A 20,209-nucleotide genomic window follows, 5' to 3' on the forward strand; every position below is an offset into this window, starting at 1 on the left:
CCAGCGACGTGCACTAGGTACGCTAGCTTAGTGCGCAGATCCGAGGCGTCTGCAATGATAGTCGCTTGCATCGCGTGACGCAACGGTATTATCGGACAACGCGAAAAGGTATACCTCCGATTTTTCCCCCTACTTTTGGACACATTAAACTTTGAATAGCAATTGATTTGATTCACCCACCTCTGCCCAAATCGCAGAAAATACCCGAAACGTGTTTACTCCCGAAGCGTTGGCAACGGTGTTGTCGGCGTTAAATCTTTCCAATACGAAAAGGTACCTGTCTGATATTTTGCACAATACTGTTGAACATATTATACTTCAAAAACGAAGTAACCAATATCCATGTAATTTTCAGCATGAATATAATTTATTCGAGAAATTTTCAATACAGGCTCGGATAAAAAAGCTGAAAAACCCAACTTTTACTATTTCTTTTGCGATTCCGATCAATTCAAATTTTTTTCAAAAATTTTTTACACCTCGTCTGATAAACTAAACCTTCTAACATCTCAAAAACATTCAAGTCATTTGATCTCCTTTTAAAAAAGTTATGTTGTTTCAAATATTGTGTAATCAGTTTTGCTCCTTACTGTATACGCTCAATTTTCCTGGTCACTATCATTATTCGTTAGCTAAAAAATAGAAATGGAGGGTGTTGTTGGAGATGAAAGTAATCATTCTGATTTTTTCTTATAGTGCTGAAATATGAAGTTCTTTTACTTGTAGTCATTTTTCTACTTAAATATAATAAAAAAAGTTTGGTGATAAAGGCCTTCTTTTCATATTTCCTTATGATGCAAATGGGTTAAAGGAGGTAAAGATCAGTTCAATTTTTTGGGGGAAAAATTGTGCTTTTCTTCATCAGTCGGGACACCTTCTGGTCCACTTTAAAAAGTATTAGGGGTATAAAACACTGTACGATGATTTATTGGTAGGGGCTGCGGGAGGAGCGGCGAACGGCTGGGCCGAACCGTGCCGAAGAATGTCGAGGAGGAGCTCGGCTCTTGTTGAAGTTGTTCGGGTGATCTCGTACGCTCGGGCGTCGACACGCAACGCCGTTTCCCGTCGTGTTTACCACACATCGGCCAGCCGGTATGATAAAAGTCCGTTGTTGTTGCGACCGATCAGTTGCTGTTCACAACGTGGCGCGCAAGCTAGCGTGCTCGACCCGACAAAGCTCTTGGCCACACTGGCTCTTCGCCGACTGACCCTAAGAACCTACTGCTGCAAGAAACAGATCGGGAACGACGACAGCATGTCGGCTTCCAAGCGAGATCCTGCTTCCGAGCAGCTGAACGACTACAGAAGGAACTTGAAGGTAAACGTTTGCCTCTTCAGCTGATCACGCTTTTTACTTTCTTCTTCCCCTCTTCTGTCACGGTGTTCTTTTTTCTCTTTTTCTCAGCATTCGCAACTGTCTTTCACTGAGCACGGTCGGTAAAGTAGGTTCCCGTCGGAACGATCTATAGATCTGCGCTAACTTTCTTTTCTGGGGCGAGTGAGCGTGATTTTTGGATTCAGTGTTTGGACGTGGTCTATATTTATGCTGTGTCTACGTTGACCGAGAGAGTAATAATTACGAGCTGGAGAAACGAAAGAAAAAATTAGAAAATTAGAAATTTAAATGAATAATTGTGTTTGGATTGATCGGAAACAACTTGGTTCTTCACTTTCTAGCTTATTTATTTTCTGGTTATAGCAACTAGAAATTCTTCATCGTTCGAAATTTTTGTCGGCTACTGTTTGAAGGTTGAAGCCAACCAGAAGAATTTTTTTCAATTATTGAAGAGTGCAAACTGCAGAAAGATTTGTTATAACTTGACATTTTTATTGAACTTTGTATATTTGCGAGCTCTGTAAACATGTAAAACTCTAATTCTATTTTGATGTTAATGATATCGTAATAGTTTTTGATTGCGGCATGTACATCGATCATATAAATTTTTATCGTGCACTTTCGTTGATGAGGTCAAAGCATAACCGCTATAAACACAACTTATCTTGGCATTTCTGTTTATCGATATTACTCATCTCGCTACTCATTCACTCACATTGTCACATTTTAATGGTATATTATTTTACTGGCGTTTACTGGTTGATAATGAGGGACACCGCCGCGAGCGTTGAAATGACTTTAGCACTGCATTGGTATTTTGTTTATGCTACACTTATTTCGACTTGCAAATTGGAAGCGATTTAAAGTTTCAAGGTCTTTCCCGCGAGAGCGTGCTGTCGATATCTCTACGAAAACGAATGAAGAAGAGAGTAGAATTTTTGTCATAAATGCATAAAAATCCGCAGTCCAATTACGAAGCACAAGCGCAAAGGAAAATGTATGTTACAATTAAGAAGATTAATTGACCACATTCCACACCGAACCGTTGCCAAACCATAATTATTGATGGAGGAAATTGGATCCATGCTCAGTAAAAGACTGTCAGTGTTTTAGATGTATTTTTTATTTATATCAAATATTATACGAAATATGTTAATATTTCCAGGGATATCGCCTCTACATATTTGTGGGGCAATTGTGCGTTGCTTGTGCGTTGCTCGCAACAATGTGCTTCACGGTTGATTATAGCCTTACTTGTAGTCCTGTATGCGAGTGAAGCTGCCAGTTGAAATAGTCATTACTGTTCCTGAATTACGCGATTGCTGATGGAATCTGCGATTTTATTCGTAATATTATCTCCTTGGGAGAGAATCCAGTAGAATCATTATGGACTCTTTGAGGATGGAAAAATTCCTTATTATATAAGGACTCCAGGCAACAGCGCATGCCGAACACACATTGTCCGGACTAATTGTTGTTCATTCTATTTTTGCCAATAATGTCATTTTCAGAAAACAGTAATAATCCGAATCATTATCGAATTGATGACTAAGTGTGATGACTAGGCTGTAGTAGCTTTACTTTTAAACAATAGAGAGACAAAAAGAATTGAAGAGTATCGATATATATAATTTTCGATCCATTAAAGTTTAAATAAAAAATGAAGACACATCTCCTGCTTTCTGCAACAGATGCAGAACATCTTTATTTTACTCAAAGGTCCATAATGATCATGGATCGTATGGGACAGATAAATTGGGTAACGATGTTCTGACTGCATATTTCTACAAGTTGCTACATCGTACGTAACAATAAATTTCTAAAATTAGAAATTGAAGTATTCGCTATCGTATTACGAAATTATGTGAAACGGAAAATCATTCGACGTCACTTGGACACTCCAGACTTTCAATAGTTTCTCAGAAGTTTTATATTGCAACGTGCTATTCTTATCCACTTTCTTTCTCATAGTTATACTGCTCATCGATTCACCGCTATCATTAAATAAACTGTGTCTTATCAGTTTCATAGCGCATTTCCTTGCGACGATTCGCACGGCAAACAGATTGCTGCCAAATTGGCGTCACGATATCCACAAGGAACATTACGCATAGAGCGATGCGAGGAATATCATTAACCCCGGTGATTTTACTATTGTTGGCACGTCTTGAGTACATACGTACAATTAAATTAAATTGTGCACTTTACCTCTACAACTCGAACTCAGAAGAATTTCGACTTCTAGAAGTCGAAGTTGACCCCTACGTATCGATTCACGAGGATCTACAGTTTGCGATCGGCAATTGTTTATTTCCTTGTGCCAAAGATGCTCAATGTGCCTATTAGCGGGCAAGGGCGCCCACCGATGCCCGCGGGCACAGCTACGGGAAAGTGACTCAGCAGAGTGGGGGTAGACCAGCCATAGCTGGCCACGTAGCTGTGACAATGCGTGTGACAAATACATGCAACCTTGTCTGCAGAGGGCGTGGCTTCGTACCCGCGCCGTTCTGTGTATGGCCAGGATAGTGTCACCAGATCAAGAATAGTTTCCCCACTCTAATTTCCCCTTCTACCGCACTCTCCCCAAGTTTCCGACGTGTTTCGTCTCTATCTATCTTGTAACTCTAAACTATCTTCATTATCAGCAATTTCCTGGTGCAGTTGTGGGTGTAATTTTTCGATCTCAAAAAGTTAGGCTGGATAGAAACAAAATAAGATTTAGATCAATTCGTTTAACAAATATGATAAATATTTATTCGTAAGATTTTTAAATAACATAGAAAAAGTTCGATTTATTTCGTAAGTCATTGCTTCAGTGAAAACAACTTCTGCTTTCTTCATGCTTCTGTGTACGTGACTATAAATAAAAGATTTGTCATCAAAATTCCACAAGCTCCTGAATAAAAATTAAATGATCGCGGCCTTTGATCACCCAAGAGGTTAATAAGATACCGGTTTGTTTTCTTCAGATAGCAGTTACAATCAACAACGAAAGTTCTTTGATCTTTGCCTCTGTAATATCAAATCATGATTGCCCGATATTTTCTGATGGTAATCTCTACTTGATTTTATCAAGTCATGATGCACAAGAGACTCTTCAAAATGTTTTTCTGCGAGATTCTTGTAGTGATGTTTATAACGTTTCAGCGATCAAATTTGAACTTCACAATGAAATTTGAATTTATCAGTGGCTGTAGAATGAGGCACCAAAATTTGAATGTGTTTGACACAGTTATCGCAACTAAACAAACCTTATGTCAACAATGGCTAACTAATTTCTCCTTTTTTATTTTGAAACCCTAAAACCCTATAAATCTAAAACTCTAAAACTCTAAAACTTTAAAACTCTAAAGCTTTAAAGCTCTAAAACTCTAAAGCTTTAAAGCTCTAAAGTTCTAACACTCTAAAGCTTTAAAACTCTAAAACTGTAAGCTCTGAAGCTCTATAGCTTGAAACTCCGAAGTTCTAAACTTTTGAAGCTCTGTAATTTGAAGTTCTGAAGTTCCACAGCTCCAAGATTTTGAATCTTTGAAGCTCTGAAACTCTGAAGCTCCGAAGACCTATCGCTAATCACCTGTAGCTTTTTCCCGTGAGAATAATTACTGGTGAAGTTACGAAAGACCGGAAAACTAATTTACTAATTTACTAATATCCTAATTCCCATGCAAGTTGTGACGCGCAGTTTATTTTGCGGAAACAAGTAAAGTTGTTGACAGCCATTGCCCTTGCTGCATCGCGAATTACGAAGCCAAATATTTTCATCACGAACAAATATTTTGTCGCCTTCATTCTGAAAGGCCCTTTATTGAGATTAGGGTTTCTAAAAACACACTATATTCTTCACAAGTCTTCTTTCATTTCATATGTTACATCAAGGTCAGCTATGTACGTATGTATTTATCTCGAAATGAATGAGAGCTTTATATGATCCCGAGGTGCAATCGTTGATTGTTAGAGAATTTAATCAGCTGTTTGTAAAATAATGTTTTAATCTTCCTCTGTGAATAGTATTGCAATTGAATTATCGACCACAGAATTGAATGTTGTCTTCGCAAAAACTTTAGTGACGCTCCGTTTGGAGTTTTTTTAGCAATTATCTGTATACCTCTACACCTCAGCTCTCCTTAAAGGGCCAACTACCTCCGCGCTCGCTGCCTTTTACGCTCATAAGTTTATCAATAGTACCACCCTAATTTTGTTCAACCTATTTTTCAGATATGGGGGGAGTTAGGCACTTGCATTCTCGCCCCGAAGGCTTTAAATGATTTCTTGTAATTTCATGTTATTTTTATTCTTAAATTGGTTAACATTGTCGTTTATTTTTTTTTCATTGTTGTGACTCGTGCCTTTGAGATTTTTCCAAAAATTTGCCGCCCCTGGATTTTGCCGCCCTGGGCTGTAGCCCCTATAGTACTCCCCCTTAAGTCCGCCACTATCAATTAGTGTTTAGTCAATCATTTCCTTATCATTCTCTGACGCTAAAACCACTAATCAGTTTATCTACCATGAAATTGAAAATTCCTGTAAAAACTATCATAAAGTACGTACCTACTAAGAATCTGTTATCATGACGCGACACAATGTGTTATGTTACTTCCAATCATTGTCTTCTTTCACAATAATACTTACACCCATAATTTCTCTAAAGAGGCTTCAGATCTTATCATCGACAATGGCTTGCATAATAGTACAAGGTTTGACACCGTTCTTATCGGAATCTTCCGCGTGACGACAGTACACCATAAAAATATCTTTGCTCGCAGGCCATGTCGTAACTTTTCATTTTCCAAGTGGGCGATCGCTGAGCAGGTTGTACCATTTAAATTTAAATGGCCAATGTGAGTCATGCAACAGGGGAAAGTCAGTTTTTCCATGACTGTTTTTACGAACAAAAGCGAAGGAAAAAGATAGTATCTGGCTACGAATAAATCTATGCGTTGTTTTCTGCGTGCTGCTTCCTCCAGCGGTGAAAGGATTAGAACACGGTCGTTGAGAAGTGAAAACTTTGAAAATTTGTTTAGATAGGCTGCGCTGGTTGGCTACGCGCTGACGAACTGCTAACGTTTCATGTGTTAGATAAATTTACGCATTCTATTTACGGTTTTAGAGTCAGGCTTGTAGTTAGACTAATATGGATCACTCTTCATTTTTTCAATGTATCTAGTAAGACAGATCTTAAGGGCCCGGGATAGTCACGTGACTTTTTAATTAATAATTTGCATTCACAGCCTCCAGACACAGACCTTAGATCCGTCTTGGTCTTGATCCGATGGATCTTAAATCTGTGACTAAACGTGTCACATTTTTTCCTCTGTATTATCGATATCATGAATTCTGACGCCAGAAACGTGCTTCAAGTTTTTGGCTTGATTTCGCAGAGAATCAAGACAAAATATAGCTCAATTTGTAGCTGAAGATATTTCTTAGTGCACGCTGCTCTCGATTTCATCCAGAAAACTCATCCAATGGCATAAAAATGCTTGGATTCCATCGCCAATTTTTGGCCTACTTCTAACGCTTATATTACCAAATATCTGCATAATGTCCTCAACTCATGACCAGCGCTCGCTAGGTTGAACCTTCCTCTATCGAATGAGCCCTTTCCCAACGAAAAATATTCTCATATAAGGACGAAAAGTTGAGTTGCACGTAAAACCATGTTTCGCCTATTTTTGTCGGTAACCTGGTCACTATACCTTATCGCGAATCCACGGAGTCTTGGCTCTTAAGAAGACACTTATTCTTGCAAAACTTTTATAGATTTAAAAATGTTTCTGAAATTTTATACTTCTTCAGAAAATGTTCTGAAGGAACTGATAGTTTAGTACAATAAACGTTCTATAAAAAATAATGAAAAATAAAGAAGTTTTGTTATTGGATTGGTAGCGGTCTCCTGGTCTCACACCTATATACCCGACCCGTGTTATGTTTACACTCCTCGGCGACCGAGGTCACTGGAGCATTAGGGCCCCTCAGTAGGGGTAGTTCTGAGACTTTTATCGACTAGATATTTTGGACATATAAGTTTTGGCCTACTTCTAACGCTTATATTACCAAATATCTGCATAATGTCCTCAACTCATGACCAGCGCTCGCTAGGTTGAACCTTCCTCTATCGAATGAGCCCTTTCCCAACGAAAAATATTCTCATATAAGGACGAAAAGTTGAGTTGCACGTAAAACCATGTTTCGCCTATTTTTGTCGGTAACGTAGTCACTCTACCTTATCGCGAATCTACGAAGACCGGGCTTTTGTCTGCCACTGTATCTATGCGTCTCGTTAGAATCATAACTGCACAACGTCTACAGGATCAGCGTTGGTTCTTTTTCCCTCCACGCCATTTGCATCTAGCACGGTCGAATAATTCTAACATGAAATGGTTGACGCAAGCGGGCACGTCCAATCGTCCGCGGAATTGCAGAAATTGCGCGGTAGCGCGTGTACCATACACTAATCGCGAATCAACGTTTAGGTGTCTTATAGTGTAGGCCGATGAACGACAATAAATGCCATAACGATATGCCGAAGTGTGTCACGGTTGCACACGCGATGAGAAAAAAAATCGTCCGATCATACAACATTGAAAAGAGAAAATGCTGATCGATAACATCCACGCGACAATTTCACCGTTAGATCCCCTGCAGATAAATGTTTCATCAATGTCGGCTCTCGTAGAAGCGATCGGTAGATAGTAACGATCGATGTTCATACAAAATGGATCGTAGAACACGGTTTCCGTCGTTCCATTAACGCATTTAAGCGCGGAGCTAATTTTGTTTTACTTTCCATTTGGACGACGTGTAAACATAGATAGTGCGAATATAGTGGCAGAAATTGTACCACGAAAGTCGTAACTTTTCGTAACATCTGTTAGACGATCTGGTTTTCGTTACAAATGGTCAAGAAAGTCCAACAAAAAAGAGTAAACATATTGTTTAATATTGTCAACGACCAAATCACACTGCAAAAAACCGATTCTCGTCCGATCATCGAAGTTAAACAGTGTTGAGCGTGGTTAGTACTTGGATGGGTGACCGCCTGGGAATACCGCGTGTTGTTGGCACACTTTTTTTATTTTTCATTCATATTGTTTAATATTATATGGATTATAAAGTATTATTTTTTTAAGTTTCATAACTGATGCAGCGCTTAACGTATTAATTTATTACTATCTGATCAGAGAAACACATGTTTTTTAAAACATGCTCTATAAAACATTGTGTAACGCATGAAATTTTGATTGTTTCTACTTTTAAAAAATAACTTGTGTATTCTACATATGTACCCGTAAATGAGTGTGCAAAATCCTAATGCAAAAAATTCGATACTATTTCTGGAAGAAATTCCTAAACATAAAAATAATCGTATTCCATCATCAAGGATAGCATTGACTACATTATTCGTGGTTGCGGAATTAAGTAGAGCTGCTACATAAGCTATATACGCATATGCGATGCCGGTGATGCCAATCGTACATGAGACTACGAGAGTAAGTTCGTTCGGCACCGAGCTGTACAAGGTATTTCCAGGAATATAACAAAGCAATTTTCGGTTCGTGTTCCAGTAAAGTCTAGCAGAAAATGTGCAAATGTATATTTTTTCTTACGAAACCAGTGAAAAACGATCCTTCTATTCCTGTGGTAGTAACTTTAATAAAAAATGATGATATTTTTCCTTATCGTAATATCAGAATTCCATTTTATAATCTAATTCTAGTTTTATAATTTAATCCTAGTTTTTATTATCTTAAAAATAATGTAGAACTGTATTATTAAAGCCACTCTATTATCTTTTATACATTGTCATAGTATCAATTTACAGCCTATTAACCCTCGGACTCCTGCCACACCTATGCCGGAGTCACTTCTGACCCACACCAAGATTTCGCTAGTTTTATTCCGATATAAGACGAGGGTTCAGGACCGATTTTCGTCGTATTTCGGATGAAGCAGAAGAAGAGGGGAATAATAACGATAGGATAGAAAAATAACGATTTTTTTATTTTGAATGGAATAAGTGAATAATTATAATGATAAATGAATTGGAATAAAATTGTGCTATATATTTATTATAAAATTGAAATAATATTAATATTAATGATAATATATTAACCGTATCTTTAGTTCAAATATCGATAGCAGCATTTGCTTAGAGCTCATGAATTTTTCAGATGTTTAATTCAATTCGAACTATTTTCACTTTTGAAGTTCAATGTTAATTTAAATGCGAACGAATACTAAAAATTCGCGCATCGATTGTGAGAATGGTCAGCACTTCCATTTTATGCGACTTACACTATGTCGCGTAAACTGTGACGCTCGTTGTGCAATATCAAATGCTAGGAAGACATTACGCATGAACATCCATTCGCAATGCTTCATGGTCCTTATGGGACTCGGTATGTTGCTTCGAAGTAGTTAGGTGCGTCAATGGTTTACTTACCGCTGACTCATTAATTTCTCATTATGCCAAATGACATTTAAATGGTTCCCTATGCAATCTTCGTTTATCGAAGAAGAAGTAAAAGATGCATTCACATTTTCACCATTACTTCACTAATTATCACCATGACTTTTGTCAATAATATTAGTTGTAGCGGAAAACTATTGCTCTTTTTCCAATGAAAGCTACACAATTTTCAACTTTTTGTAGGCAAATCTTCGGAAAGCGGAAACAAATAAAATCTATTTTTCAGTGGCGGTGACCTTTGTAGATCTGAAAAAAATAAAAATCGTACTAAATTCTGCGGAATTTCATATCATAGCATTTTATGAAAATTTCCGGAAGCCATAAATGTATAAAGATCCGCAGTCTAATTATTAGTGAAAGAGTAATGGTTTCTTGGCAATATTCCAATTAACACTAGAACTACCGAACCAGTCAAAATGACTGATGGATGATTTCTTCTTTCCCGATTACTGAAACTATGAAAACGTTTCCACGAGAAATTTTTTAACATATCTCTTCTTTGGAGTACATGTTACCATAAAAATCGTATGAAACTTGAGCAAATTCAATCTTGCTGTTATTATAAAGGGATAAGTCTAAGTCACGTTTAGGGCTCAGTAGTTCTAGTGTTGGAATATCTTCGCAGTTTTTCGACGTGAAATGGCTTAGTACATTTTTTTTAAGAGAATGACGAACTGTGTCATGAAAAAATACATGATTTCAGTTAAAAAATAAAAGTTGACCTTTGTAAGTCCTTGACGCGTCCAGCCGCAAAAGCTAACAACTTCGAAATATGCATCACTTAAAACCATTTTCATTAAAATTTTTTCCGCTATAACTAATATTATCGGAAAAAATCAAGGTGATAATTTCAAGTGGACCACTCTATTTGAGATTTTATTTTTAAATGTTTATTTATATGTATGTATGTTTATATTTATTTTTAAATAATTTAATTTTATTTGTCTGTTCAAGTAAAGTAACACGTGATTATTTCAAATAACATGTAACCAAACAAGATAAAATATTATCTTAGTTATTATTTTTCACAGTAATTGCTTTGGGTGACGCCCAAGACTGGTTTGTTCTAATAATCTTTTATTTTTCGTAGGGCGAATGTCCGACCGTGCTGTTAACCGGAAATGGAGCGCCCATTGCCGAGAAGAAAGCCAGCTTAACGGTGGGCCCGCGCGGGCCCATATTGATCCAAGATTTCGTTTATCTGGACGAAATGTCCCATTTCGCTAGAGAAAGGATTCCGGAGCGTGTGGTGCACGCGAAAGGAGGCGGTGAGTTCGCTTGTCAGGTTGTTATCATAATGATCAATGTTTATTTTATTGTAAAACGGGAAAAGCTTCTCAAATATTGAAAGAACTCTCTGAATCATATAAAACGTAAAATGTCAATTAACGCAATTTTTCAACGCACAAAAATATTCGTAATATGACGAATCGAAATTGGTTTGAAATTCAAGTCATTGAAATTTTGATAATCGAAATATTAGGGGGACCCATAAGTAATCAATTATTTTGAAATCTAAAACAAACTTTGTAGTAAATTCAGGTTTTCATTTCTTAATTTATTATATAATCTCCATCATTATCCAGGACAGTTTGCAATCTTTCCTGCTCAATCGTTCTCTTATAGAAATCCTGGGTTCATGAAGCAAAATATGACTCAAGGTGCCTCCTTACATCTTCTATAGAAGTGAATGTTTTATTTCTTAAATAATGCTCCAGAGATCTGAAAAGATGATAGGGGTAGCAATATCCGGTGAGTACGGGGGGTGCGGTAAAACTTCCCATTGCAATTCTTTGATTTTTTCCTGAGTGAGTTTCACTGTATGGGGCCGGGCATTGTCAATTTGCAGTATTACACCTTTTCTCTGGACTAAAGATGCCCTCTTTTTCAATAGTTCTGAATACAGCCGTTGTAACTGCTGACAATACAACTCAGCAGTAACTGTTTCTCCAGGTTTCAACAACTCAAAGTGAATTATGCCACGACAGTCCCACCAAATGCACAGTAACACCTTTCTAAGTGATAAGCTAGGTTTAGGGGTTGATATTGCGGTTTGATTTGCAGAAACCCATTACTCGGAACGTTTTATGTTATCATAAAGAATTCAGTTTTCATCTCCAGTAACGATTCTGCTAAGAAATGGATCTCTACGAAATCTGGATAGCAATGAAGTGCAAATTGATCGACGAATATTCTTGTTGGTCTCAGATAATTGATGCAGTACCCATATTCCTTACCTATATGTATTTCTCATTTCGTGTAGGTGCCTTTGTATAGTTGACCATGTAGACCCCAGGCTTCTCGATAATTCTTGTATACTTAATTTCGGATCAGCGTCCACTAGAGATTTTAGGGTGTCATTATCAAATTCAACTGGTCGTCCACTTCAAGGCCTGTCAGAGAGATCATAATCACCAGCAGCAAACCTTCTGAACCAACGTTGACACTTGTTCACCTTCAATACATCTCCATAAACATCGCAAATTTTCTTTGTTGTTACCGTGGCATTCAATCCCGCATGAAAATGAAAAAGTATGCAATGACGAATATGATCCTCGGAAGAGGATGTAAACAAAAATTATACTTTTTACAATTACGAACACAGGCTGCTTTACCGAAAACTGTAAAAGAATACGTGCTTCCTCTTCAACGATCGGTACAGAACTAAAGGCAAAACAAATTCTTTGCAAATAATTGATTACTTATGGGTACCCCTAATAGTTTCTTCTGGGAAAATCTTGGGAATCTATAGTGTAAAGCCGAGAGAAGCACCATGAAATGAAATGACGAGATTAATTTCCAATGTCTCCGCTGCTTAGAAAGGTCCATAATGATTTTTACATTAACAATAAGTATTACATCGTCTCTCTTTCTTGATCGTAGGTGCTTTTGGGTATTTCGAAGTTACCCATGACATCACGAAATATACTAAGGCGAAAGTGTTTTCCCGTATTGGGAAACGTACCCCCATTGCCGTAAGATTTTCCACCGTCGGCGGCGAGTCTGGTTCAGCAGATACAGTCAGGTAATTGTAAACAAAGATTTTCTAAAATGTAGGGGAATCTGGAGAGGGTTGATACGTTGTTGATAAAACAGACTGTGTAAGACTGAGTCTCAATTAACTTATTATCACAGTAAAGTCTTGATCTAAGCCCACTCCTCGGATTCGTGCTGTGACATGAATGTAGAAAAGAACAGCTTGTTCTACAAATAAAGATATTGCTTGTTCTACAAATAATTGTTTCTCTGCTTTTAGAGATCCACGCGGGTTCGCAGTAAAGTTCTACACCGAGGAGGGTATCTGGGACTTGGTCGGCAATAATACGCCCATTTTCTTCATCAAGGACCCGCTGTTTTTCCCCAGCTTCATCCACACGCAGAAGAGGAATCCTGCTACCCACCTCAAGGCTCGTCTTGCTTAATTCTTAAATGTTATAATTTCGGTTATCCTCTATATTTCAGAATTTCAATTATTGCATACATTCAATCTTTACATTTTATAATTTTACTTTCCTTTACTTCTTGTAGGTTTTCTGTTATCCTTCGCATGTTATAATTGTACTTACCTCAACTTATAGTTTCTCTCTCTCTCTCTCTCTCTCTCTCTCTCTATCATTATTCGAAGCGTTATTGTAAACAATACGTTGACTTAACTGGTTTTCGCAGGACGCGGACATGTTCTGGGACTTTCTTTCTCTGAGACCCGAGTCGACGCACCAAGTCATGTTCTTGTTTGCTGATCGTGGTATACCCGACGGTTTTCGGCACATGAATGGCTACGGCTCCCACACGTTCAAACTGGTGAACGCCGACAATGAGATGGTCTACTGCAAATTCCACTACAAGGTGCATTGTCTGCTTTGTTCTGGTTTAACCGTTGATTACAGGCCTACATAATACTACATCTGGTAGCATAGGGTATTAATCTGCAAAATTGTAGATATTTATGCGAATACAATAATGTCTCGACATATGCGAAAGCGATGTGCACGATATATATGAAAGATTGATTCCCAGTACCGCGACGTGTAGCCCTTGAGGGGCCCAGAAATTCGATCGTCGAGAAGTCTAACACACGAGATTAGATATATCGGTGAGACAATGATTAAACGTTTTCGGCTTGAATTATTTCATTATGAACGTTTCACCAACATATTTGTCGCATTCTTCTGGTTAAAATGAGACCCAACATGACGTAATACTTTTTCCTTTGCGAAAATGCTCTCCGCGGCTTTGTTAATAACTGTTTAACAAAACTGCGGGACAACATTTTCGCGAAGGAAAAAATAACTTCAAATGACCATGGGAACCGCCCCCTTCAAGGAAGTACAGCGTTGTTGGGGCACCCTGTACAGACAGAATAAACGCAAAACATTAAAAACATTATAAGTATTCAAGGATACTGCCACAATGCTTACAACTTATTAAAATTATTGTAATTAAGAAAGGAAGTATGTCTCGATTAGAATATTCTGTTGATTTAAACTGTTTGATATGTTTCATACATAGCTGTCCTAAAATTCTAGAAAGTAAGTAATTATGCATATCGCCTCGAATAATATGACCTTGTGCAATAAATTTTTAAATACGCGTCAGAGTCTTTACAGTGCGCCGACGTCGTCCCTGAACGGTTAACGGAAAAAATTGTTATTTTGCATAAAGGTCTAAAGTATATCTATCGTTATTGGTGTCGAATCTGAGGTGGACGAGCACTTAAAATTCTCTTCTTGTTTGATGCAGACTGATCAAGGAATCAGGAACATTCCGGCTGAAAAGGCGGCACAATTGAGCTCATCCGATCCCGACTACTCTATACGGGATCTGTACAACGCGATCGCCAGCAACCGGTGTCCGAGCTGGACGTTCTCCATTCAAGTTATGACTGCGTCTCAGGCGAAGACCTTCAAGTGGAACCCATTCGACGTGACCAAGGTAATGATCTACGGTCGACCAAGCATCGATAATAATACCTCTTTTTTAAATTCTGCGATATTTACAAATTAACGATACTAGAATCCAAAATAAAGCGAAAAATAATCGACATTTCCGCAATAATTAACGTAAATTAACATTATGTAATAGTATGACGTCAGATCGAATGATTAAAGAAGTTGTTGCTTCAAATTCGAACAGATATGGCCGCACAAAGAATTTCCGCTCATCCCTGTTGGTAGACTGGTACTGGACCGAAATCCTGAAAATTACTTCGCTGATGTGGAGCAAATAGCCTTCGACCCGGCTCACATGATACCCGGTATTGAACCAAGCCCTGACAAAATGCTGCAGGGCCGTCTATTCGCTTACGGCGACACTCACAGGCACCGTCTTGGGCCGAACCACCTCCAATTGCCAGTCAACTGCCCATACAAGGTAATTTCTCCATTTTTGTTTCCTGATCTGCCATGTGTAATTCGGTCGGTTTCACGAAAACCGATTTCTGTCTCACTACACAGTTCAGATGTTCCCCTGCAAGAACATTGAAGTATTTACTAAATATTTTTATTCAAATTGCAGATGAAATATTTTTTGTAATATAATTACCGTCAGATTTCGCTCGAAATTGAGTGTCGCTACAGCATAGAAATAATTGAGCTCGATGATTCTCAGGCAATTTCGGCGATGAACTACCAGCGTGACGGCCTGATGTCACTGTACAACCAGGGCGGTGCGCCAAACTACTACCCGAACAGCTACAACGGACCGAGAGAGTGCCCAGCAGTTCGTTCACCACCGTTCTACGTCAGCGGAGACGTGGATCGCTACGACCCAGTGGACGAGGATGATTTCGGCCAGCCGACCACCTTCTGGAGAGAAGTCCTGGACTCGGACGCGAAGACCAGGCTCGTCAACAACATGGTAGCCAGCCTTCGCAACGCGTCCACCTTCATCGCCGAAAGAGCGGTGAAGAACTTCTCCGAGGTGGACGTCGACCTCGGCAGAAGGCTCACCGAAGGTCTCCGCAAATCCGGGATGAGACTCAATGTCTTCGGCAAGACGGCCAGCCTGTGAAAAGATCGAATCCCTGTGCCTTTTTTCTACTGCATCGTCGCTTGACCTTCACCTCTGTAGTTACCGCTATCCCGTTTAACGGGTTAGTCGTGTACACCACGTGATTTGTTAATATTTTACACAAATAAATGAAATTATTATTTTTTGTTAGTGGTGGTTGTTATCTGTAGATCGCACGCGTTTGTTCCGATTGTTAATACTCCTTCGATAGGATTCACGAGTCGGACTTTTGGAAAATCGGCGATTTAAAATTAAGACAACGCGAGCTGATTTTTTTAATATGTACATTGTTTATTTATAAGGGTCGCATCAACCTCTTGATCATTAACGACCACGTTACGTTATACAATCTAATTACGCTATTTTAAGTCTATATACATATCGACAAAAATTATATTTTATAATAAAAACCTACAGTTTGGAGAAACACAAGCACAAATGCTGTTTTTTTTTCTAAGAAGACAACAAGTGAGATTGCTTGGAAGGTTAAAGGTTAATTGTTATATTTAACTCCCTCTATCGAAATAACATCTACTGAATTGAAATTGACCAGTACTGCAATGTTTTAACATTTTACTGCCAAAGCATTCTGTTATTCTTATTATTTTAAATGTAAAATAATTTTCTTTAATAGTTAGGTTTAATACCTCCAAATGACGAAATCTGAAAGCAATTCTAAAAATAAACGTATACTATCTCACCAATTTCCAATATGAATGCAACCTTAGTTCTCTGTTAATAAAAACGATGGATTTTTATGTCACTCGTATGTTCATATATTGATTCACGCCTATCGACATCCTTATAAACGTCTATTTAAATCGATGGAAATGGCTCGGAAGAATTACATATATTACTCTGCTCCGCGTGGATATTAATATCGATTTATCGCCATAAATTCGAACGAATTAAGAATAGAGCCGGCTCACGCCGGTAGTGCAACGTTTCTTCGTTCGATGCCTTCGAACTGCGGATTTGATACATTTATAACATCAACGAGTAGGTGTAATCTAAAACGATAAACAGATTAAAATAGTTCAACAATGTCAATGTACTATTTTTAATATACGAAAATTATTAATGAAGAAAATAAATTTTTACCGCACTCCTGTAGATTGCGATTACACCAGGATAATGGTTAGGGAGGAATTACAAAGAGATTTGCTGAGGGGAAAAGAAGCTAGGAGAGGGCAAAGGAGGGGAATTGGCGAGGTTATGTTGGGAAGAACTGAGGGGAAGGGATAGGAGGGGGGAGTAGGAGAAGGGTAGGAGAAGGAGTGACGGGACTTCTTTGAGGAGAGGGGTTGGACAGCGGAGGAGGTAGAGGAAATGATATAGGAGAGGAGAGAGAGAGAGAGAGCGAGCGAGGAATTGGTAAAAAGGGAAAAGGAAAGGCAGAGGAAGGAAAGATAGGAAAAGATAAGAAAATCAAAGTATAATAAATGGTACGGAATGGTGAATTGAGAGGGATTGCCGGGATACCTGAAGAAAGGATGGGGGGAGAGTAGATGGCAGAGGGTGGCGAAGTTTAGACTGGGAAATGGGATGAGAGATGGGAAATATTGGATGGATGAGAAGGCGACAAAGTGTAGAGTGTGTGGATGGGTGAATGAGACGTGGGAGCATGTATGGGAGGTGTGCATGAGGTTGGATGAGGAAGTGTTGGACTCCTCCCCCATTCCCCTCATGAGAAGTGGATGAGGACGGTGGAGGAGTGGAGGGAAGGGAAAAAGATGAATAAAAATAAAAAGATTGGGATAGATGGTGAGCAACCGGTAGAGGAGGTCCCACGGTTAGGGAGGGGGTTTTAAGATGTATATATAGAATAAATAGGTATAAGCGTTAGATATAAGAGATAGAAAATAAGGTAACTTTAAGGGCCCGGGATAGTCATGTGCCTTTTTAATTAATAACTTCCATTCACAGCCTTCAGACAGAGACTTAAGTCTTGGTCTTGATCCGACGGGTCTTAAGTCTGTGACTAAACTGGTCACATTTTTTCCTCTGTATTATCAATATCATGAATTCTGACGCCAGAAACGTGGTTCAAGTTTTTGGCTTTCTTTCGCAGACAATCGAGACAAAATATAGCTCAATTTGTAGCTGGAGATATTTTCTGGTGCGCGCTGCTCTCTATTTCATCCAGAAAACTCATCCAATGGCGTACAAATGCTTGGATTCCACGGCATGCATATCGTCAATTTTTGGCCTACTTCTAACGTTTATAGCGCGCACTCGATTGAACCTTCCTCTTTCGAATGAGCCCTTTACCAGCTACGAAATATTCTTATATAAGGACGAAAAGTTGAGTTGCACGTAAAACCATTTTTCGCATATTTTTGTCGGTAACTTGGTCACTATACCTTATCACGAATCCACGGAGTGTTCTGAAGGAACAAAATGTTCTGAAGGAACTAATAGTTTTGTACAATAAACGTTCCATAAAAAATAATGAAAAATACAGAAGTTTTGTTATTGGATTGGTAGCGGTCTCCTGGTCTCACACCGATATACCCTCAAATATACTTGAGGCACGTAAAACCATTTTTTGACGGTAATGTAGTCACTCTACATTATCGCGAATCTACGAAGAGTTAGAAATAAAGTTAGGATAAGAGGAGCGGGTGGTATAAAAAATTGTAACCCTGAGGGGAATCAATAAAGTATCTATCTAGATTGCAATTAATGTATACAAATTTTAATGTACACGAATTACAGCTTTTTTTATTCTCAATGTCCAGCAATCAACTCTTTCGACTTACGTTTTTCGTTTTTGCGTTGAACGGCTCGTTTTATGAGCGTTCTCGTCGAAGTAGCACTATGTATCAACACCGATCGATATGGTTACTAAGAACGAAGTGGCGAGGAGTATCGATTCGAATCGATTAATCATCGGCAGCCTCCGATTGAGACATGAAGGCGCTGGTGTCGAGTTTGCGGCTACAAAGAAACACTTGTCGAGCGTAAAAAGTCTGATGTCAAGAACCTGTTGGGTCGGGTTATCTGTTGAGAAAAGCCTTGGCGGTGAATCCCGGTCGTACTCGTGTTCCGTTTGCGTGGGGGGCGGAAACATGGTACCATCGTATTCTATCGAATATGCAAATGTAAAGCTGACAAAGGTTTCTCGATTCGAAGCCATCATTAATGATTCGTCATTTATGATTGTACTATATTCACTTATCTTCTACAATAGGGGAGACCGCATCTGGTAATTAGTAACGAAAAGTTAGTCAAACTGTTATCACCGAGGTTGATTGAACTAATTATGTAACCCCAGACGTTATTAGTCAACCAGCCCCGATCGACCATTTTGGTTTCAACGCTCTATATAACCTTAAATTATTTATATATAAAAAAAAGTACGGTTGGAATACATTGTCCAATAAATAAACTTTAAAATATTGCTCTAACATTTACTCTACTGTAATTATATGGAGTCTCCCCAAAGTAGAATCTCGATTACCTTGAACGAAACAGATAGATACTAGAGACTTCGAACATTAGAGATTTGTATAATCGTGGATACACTGTACTTAATTGAAAAGATTTTAAACCTCAAATGGACTTTCAAATAATACACTGAAGGATAAATAATGATACACCTTTCTGGCTTTTATTTTTAAAAAATCGATTTCTAGTTTTTTACATTTTCTTTGAGTATAAGTATACAACTCAGATATTATATTATACGAATATATGGAATTTCCTGTTCTGTGAACTGCGTAAATTTGCGCAAAATTTGTTTTATGGATACATGTTGCTGATACGGCTATCTCGATATTTTTAGAGGTGTCAAAGGTTACACTTTTATCGTGTGTTTTTTTAGAAAATGTTGCTATAAATATTCTACATTATATGCAGCGTGCTAACCATGAATTAAATGTTACAATATCGTTTAATTAAAATATCTTTTCTCGTTTCCTGCCGAAGTTTAGATAAAAGTTAGCGGAAAATTTTGGATTAAATAGTGGAAACTTAATTATAAAAAGTTTCCTTTCTATAGTTGTAATAATAAAAACATTTTTGTAATTTTGCAACTTGAAAATTAAAGCATAGATTCAAACTTATGAAAGTTTCTTTGATAATAATTTCGGGGAATGAAAGCAGTAACGAAGGTACTTATTCGTATGCAGAGTTGTGGTAATTCGGTTACGTTGTAATTCAATTGCACAATTGAATTACATTGTATTTTAATTATATAGTAATTCAACTACGTCGTAACTGAATTACATTGTAATTACATTGTAATTTAATTGAATGAAGATCTGAATTATAAATTACAATATGATTTAATTACAATGTAATATTATTACTTTGTAATTATAGTTCCTGGAGTAATTCAATTGTAATTCTGCACAACTCTGTTCTTATGCACTAACAGTAAAAATGTGTTG

The 20,209-nt window shown here is 38.0% G+C and overlaps 1 protein-coding gene and 1 non-coding gene across 2 annotated transcripts; both read left to right on the forward strand.

Annotated features, from left to right (window-relative positions):
• Positions 1-967: 967 nt before the first annotated feature.
• Cat (catalase) lies at positions 968-15,965 on the forward strand. The gene is made up of 8 exons (XM_076791239.1): positions 968-1,318; positions 10,897-11,074; positions 12,690-12,831; positions 13,063-13,213; positions 13,473-13,652; positions 14,547-14,738; positions 14,940-15,176; positions 15,414-15,965. The coding sequence occupies exons 1-8, from the start codon at positions 983-985 to the stop codon at positions 15,813-15,815; spliced, it is 1,818 nt and encodes a 605-aa protein (XP_076647354.1). The 5' UTR covers positions 968-982; the 3' UTR covers positions 15,816-15,965.
• Positions 8,281-8,400, forward strand: LOC143356008 (5S ribosomal RNA). The gene has a single exon (XR_013082602.1). It is a non-coding gene; the product is annotated as a 5S ribosomal RNA (ribosomal RNA).
• Positions 15,966-20,209: the final 4,244 nt, after the last annotated feature.

Source organism: Halictus rubicundus, chromosome 7 (genome assembly GCF_050948215.1).
Source record: "Halictus rubicundus isolate RS-2024b chromosome 7, iyHalRubi1_principal, whole genome shotgun sequence".
Taxonomy (NCBI): domain Eukaryota; kingdom Metazoa; phylum Arthropoda; class Insecta; order Hymenoptera; family Halictidae; genus Halictus; species Halictus rubicundus.

Excerpts from the sequence above, each read along its gene's own strand:
- Cat (XM_076791239.1), top strand. The coding sequence starts at position 983 with ATGTCGAGGAGGAGCTCGGCTCTTGTTGAAGTTGTTCGGGTGATCTCG. Across the intron at positions 11,075-12,689 it reads GGTGCACGCGAAAGGAGGCG|GTGCTTTTGGGTATTTCGAA; the intron begins GTGAGTTCGCTT and ends TCTTGATCGTAG. Across the intron at positions 15,177-15,413 it reads CAGTCAACTGCCCATACAAG|GCAATTTCGGCGATGAACTA; the intron begins GTAATTTCTCCA and ends GATGATTCTCAG.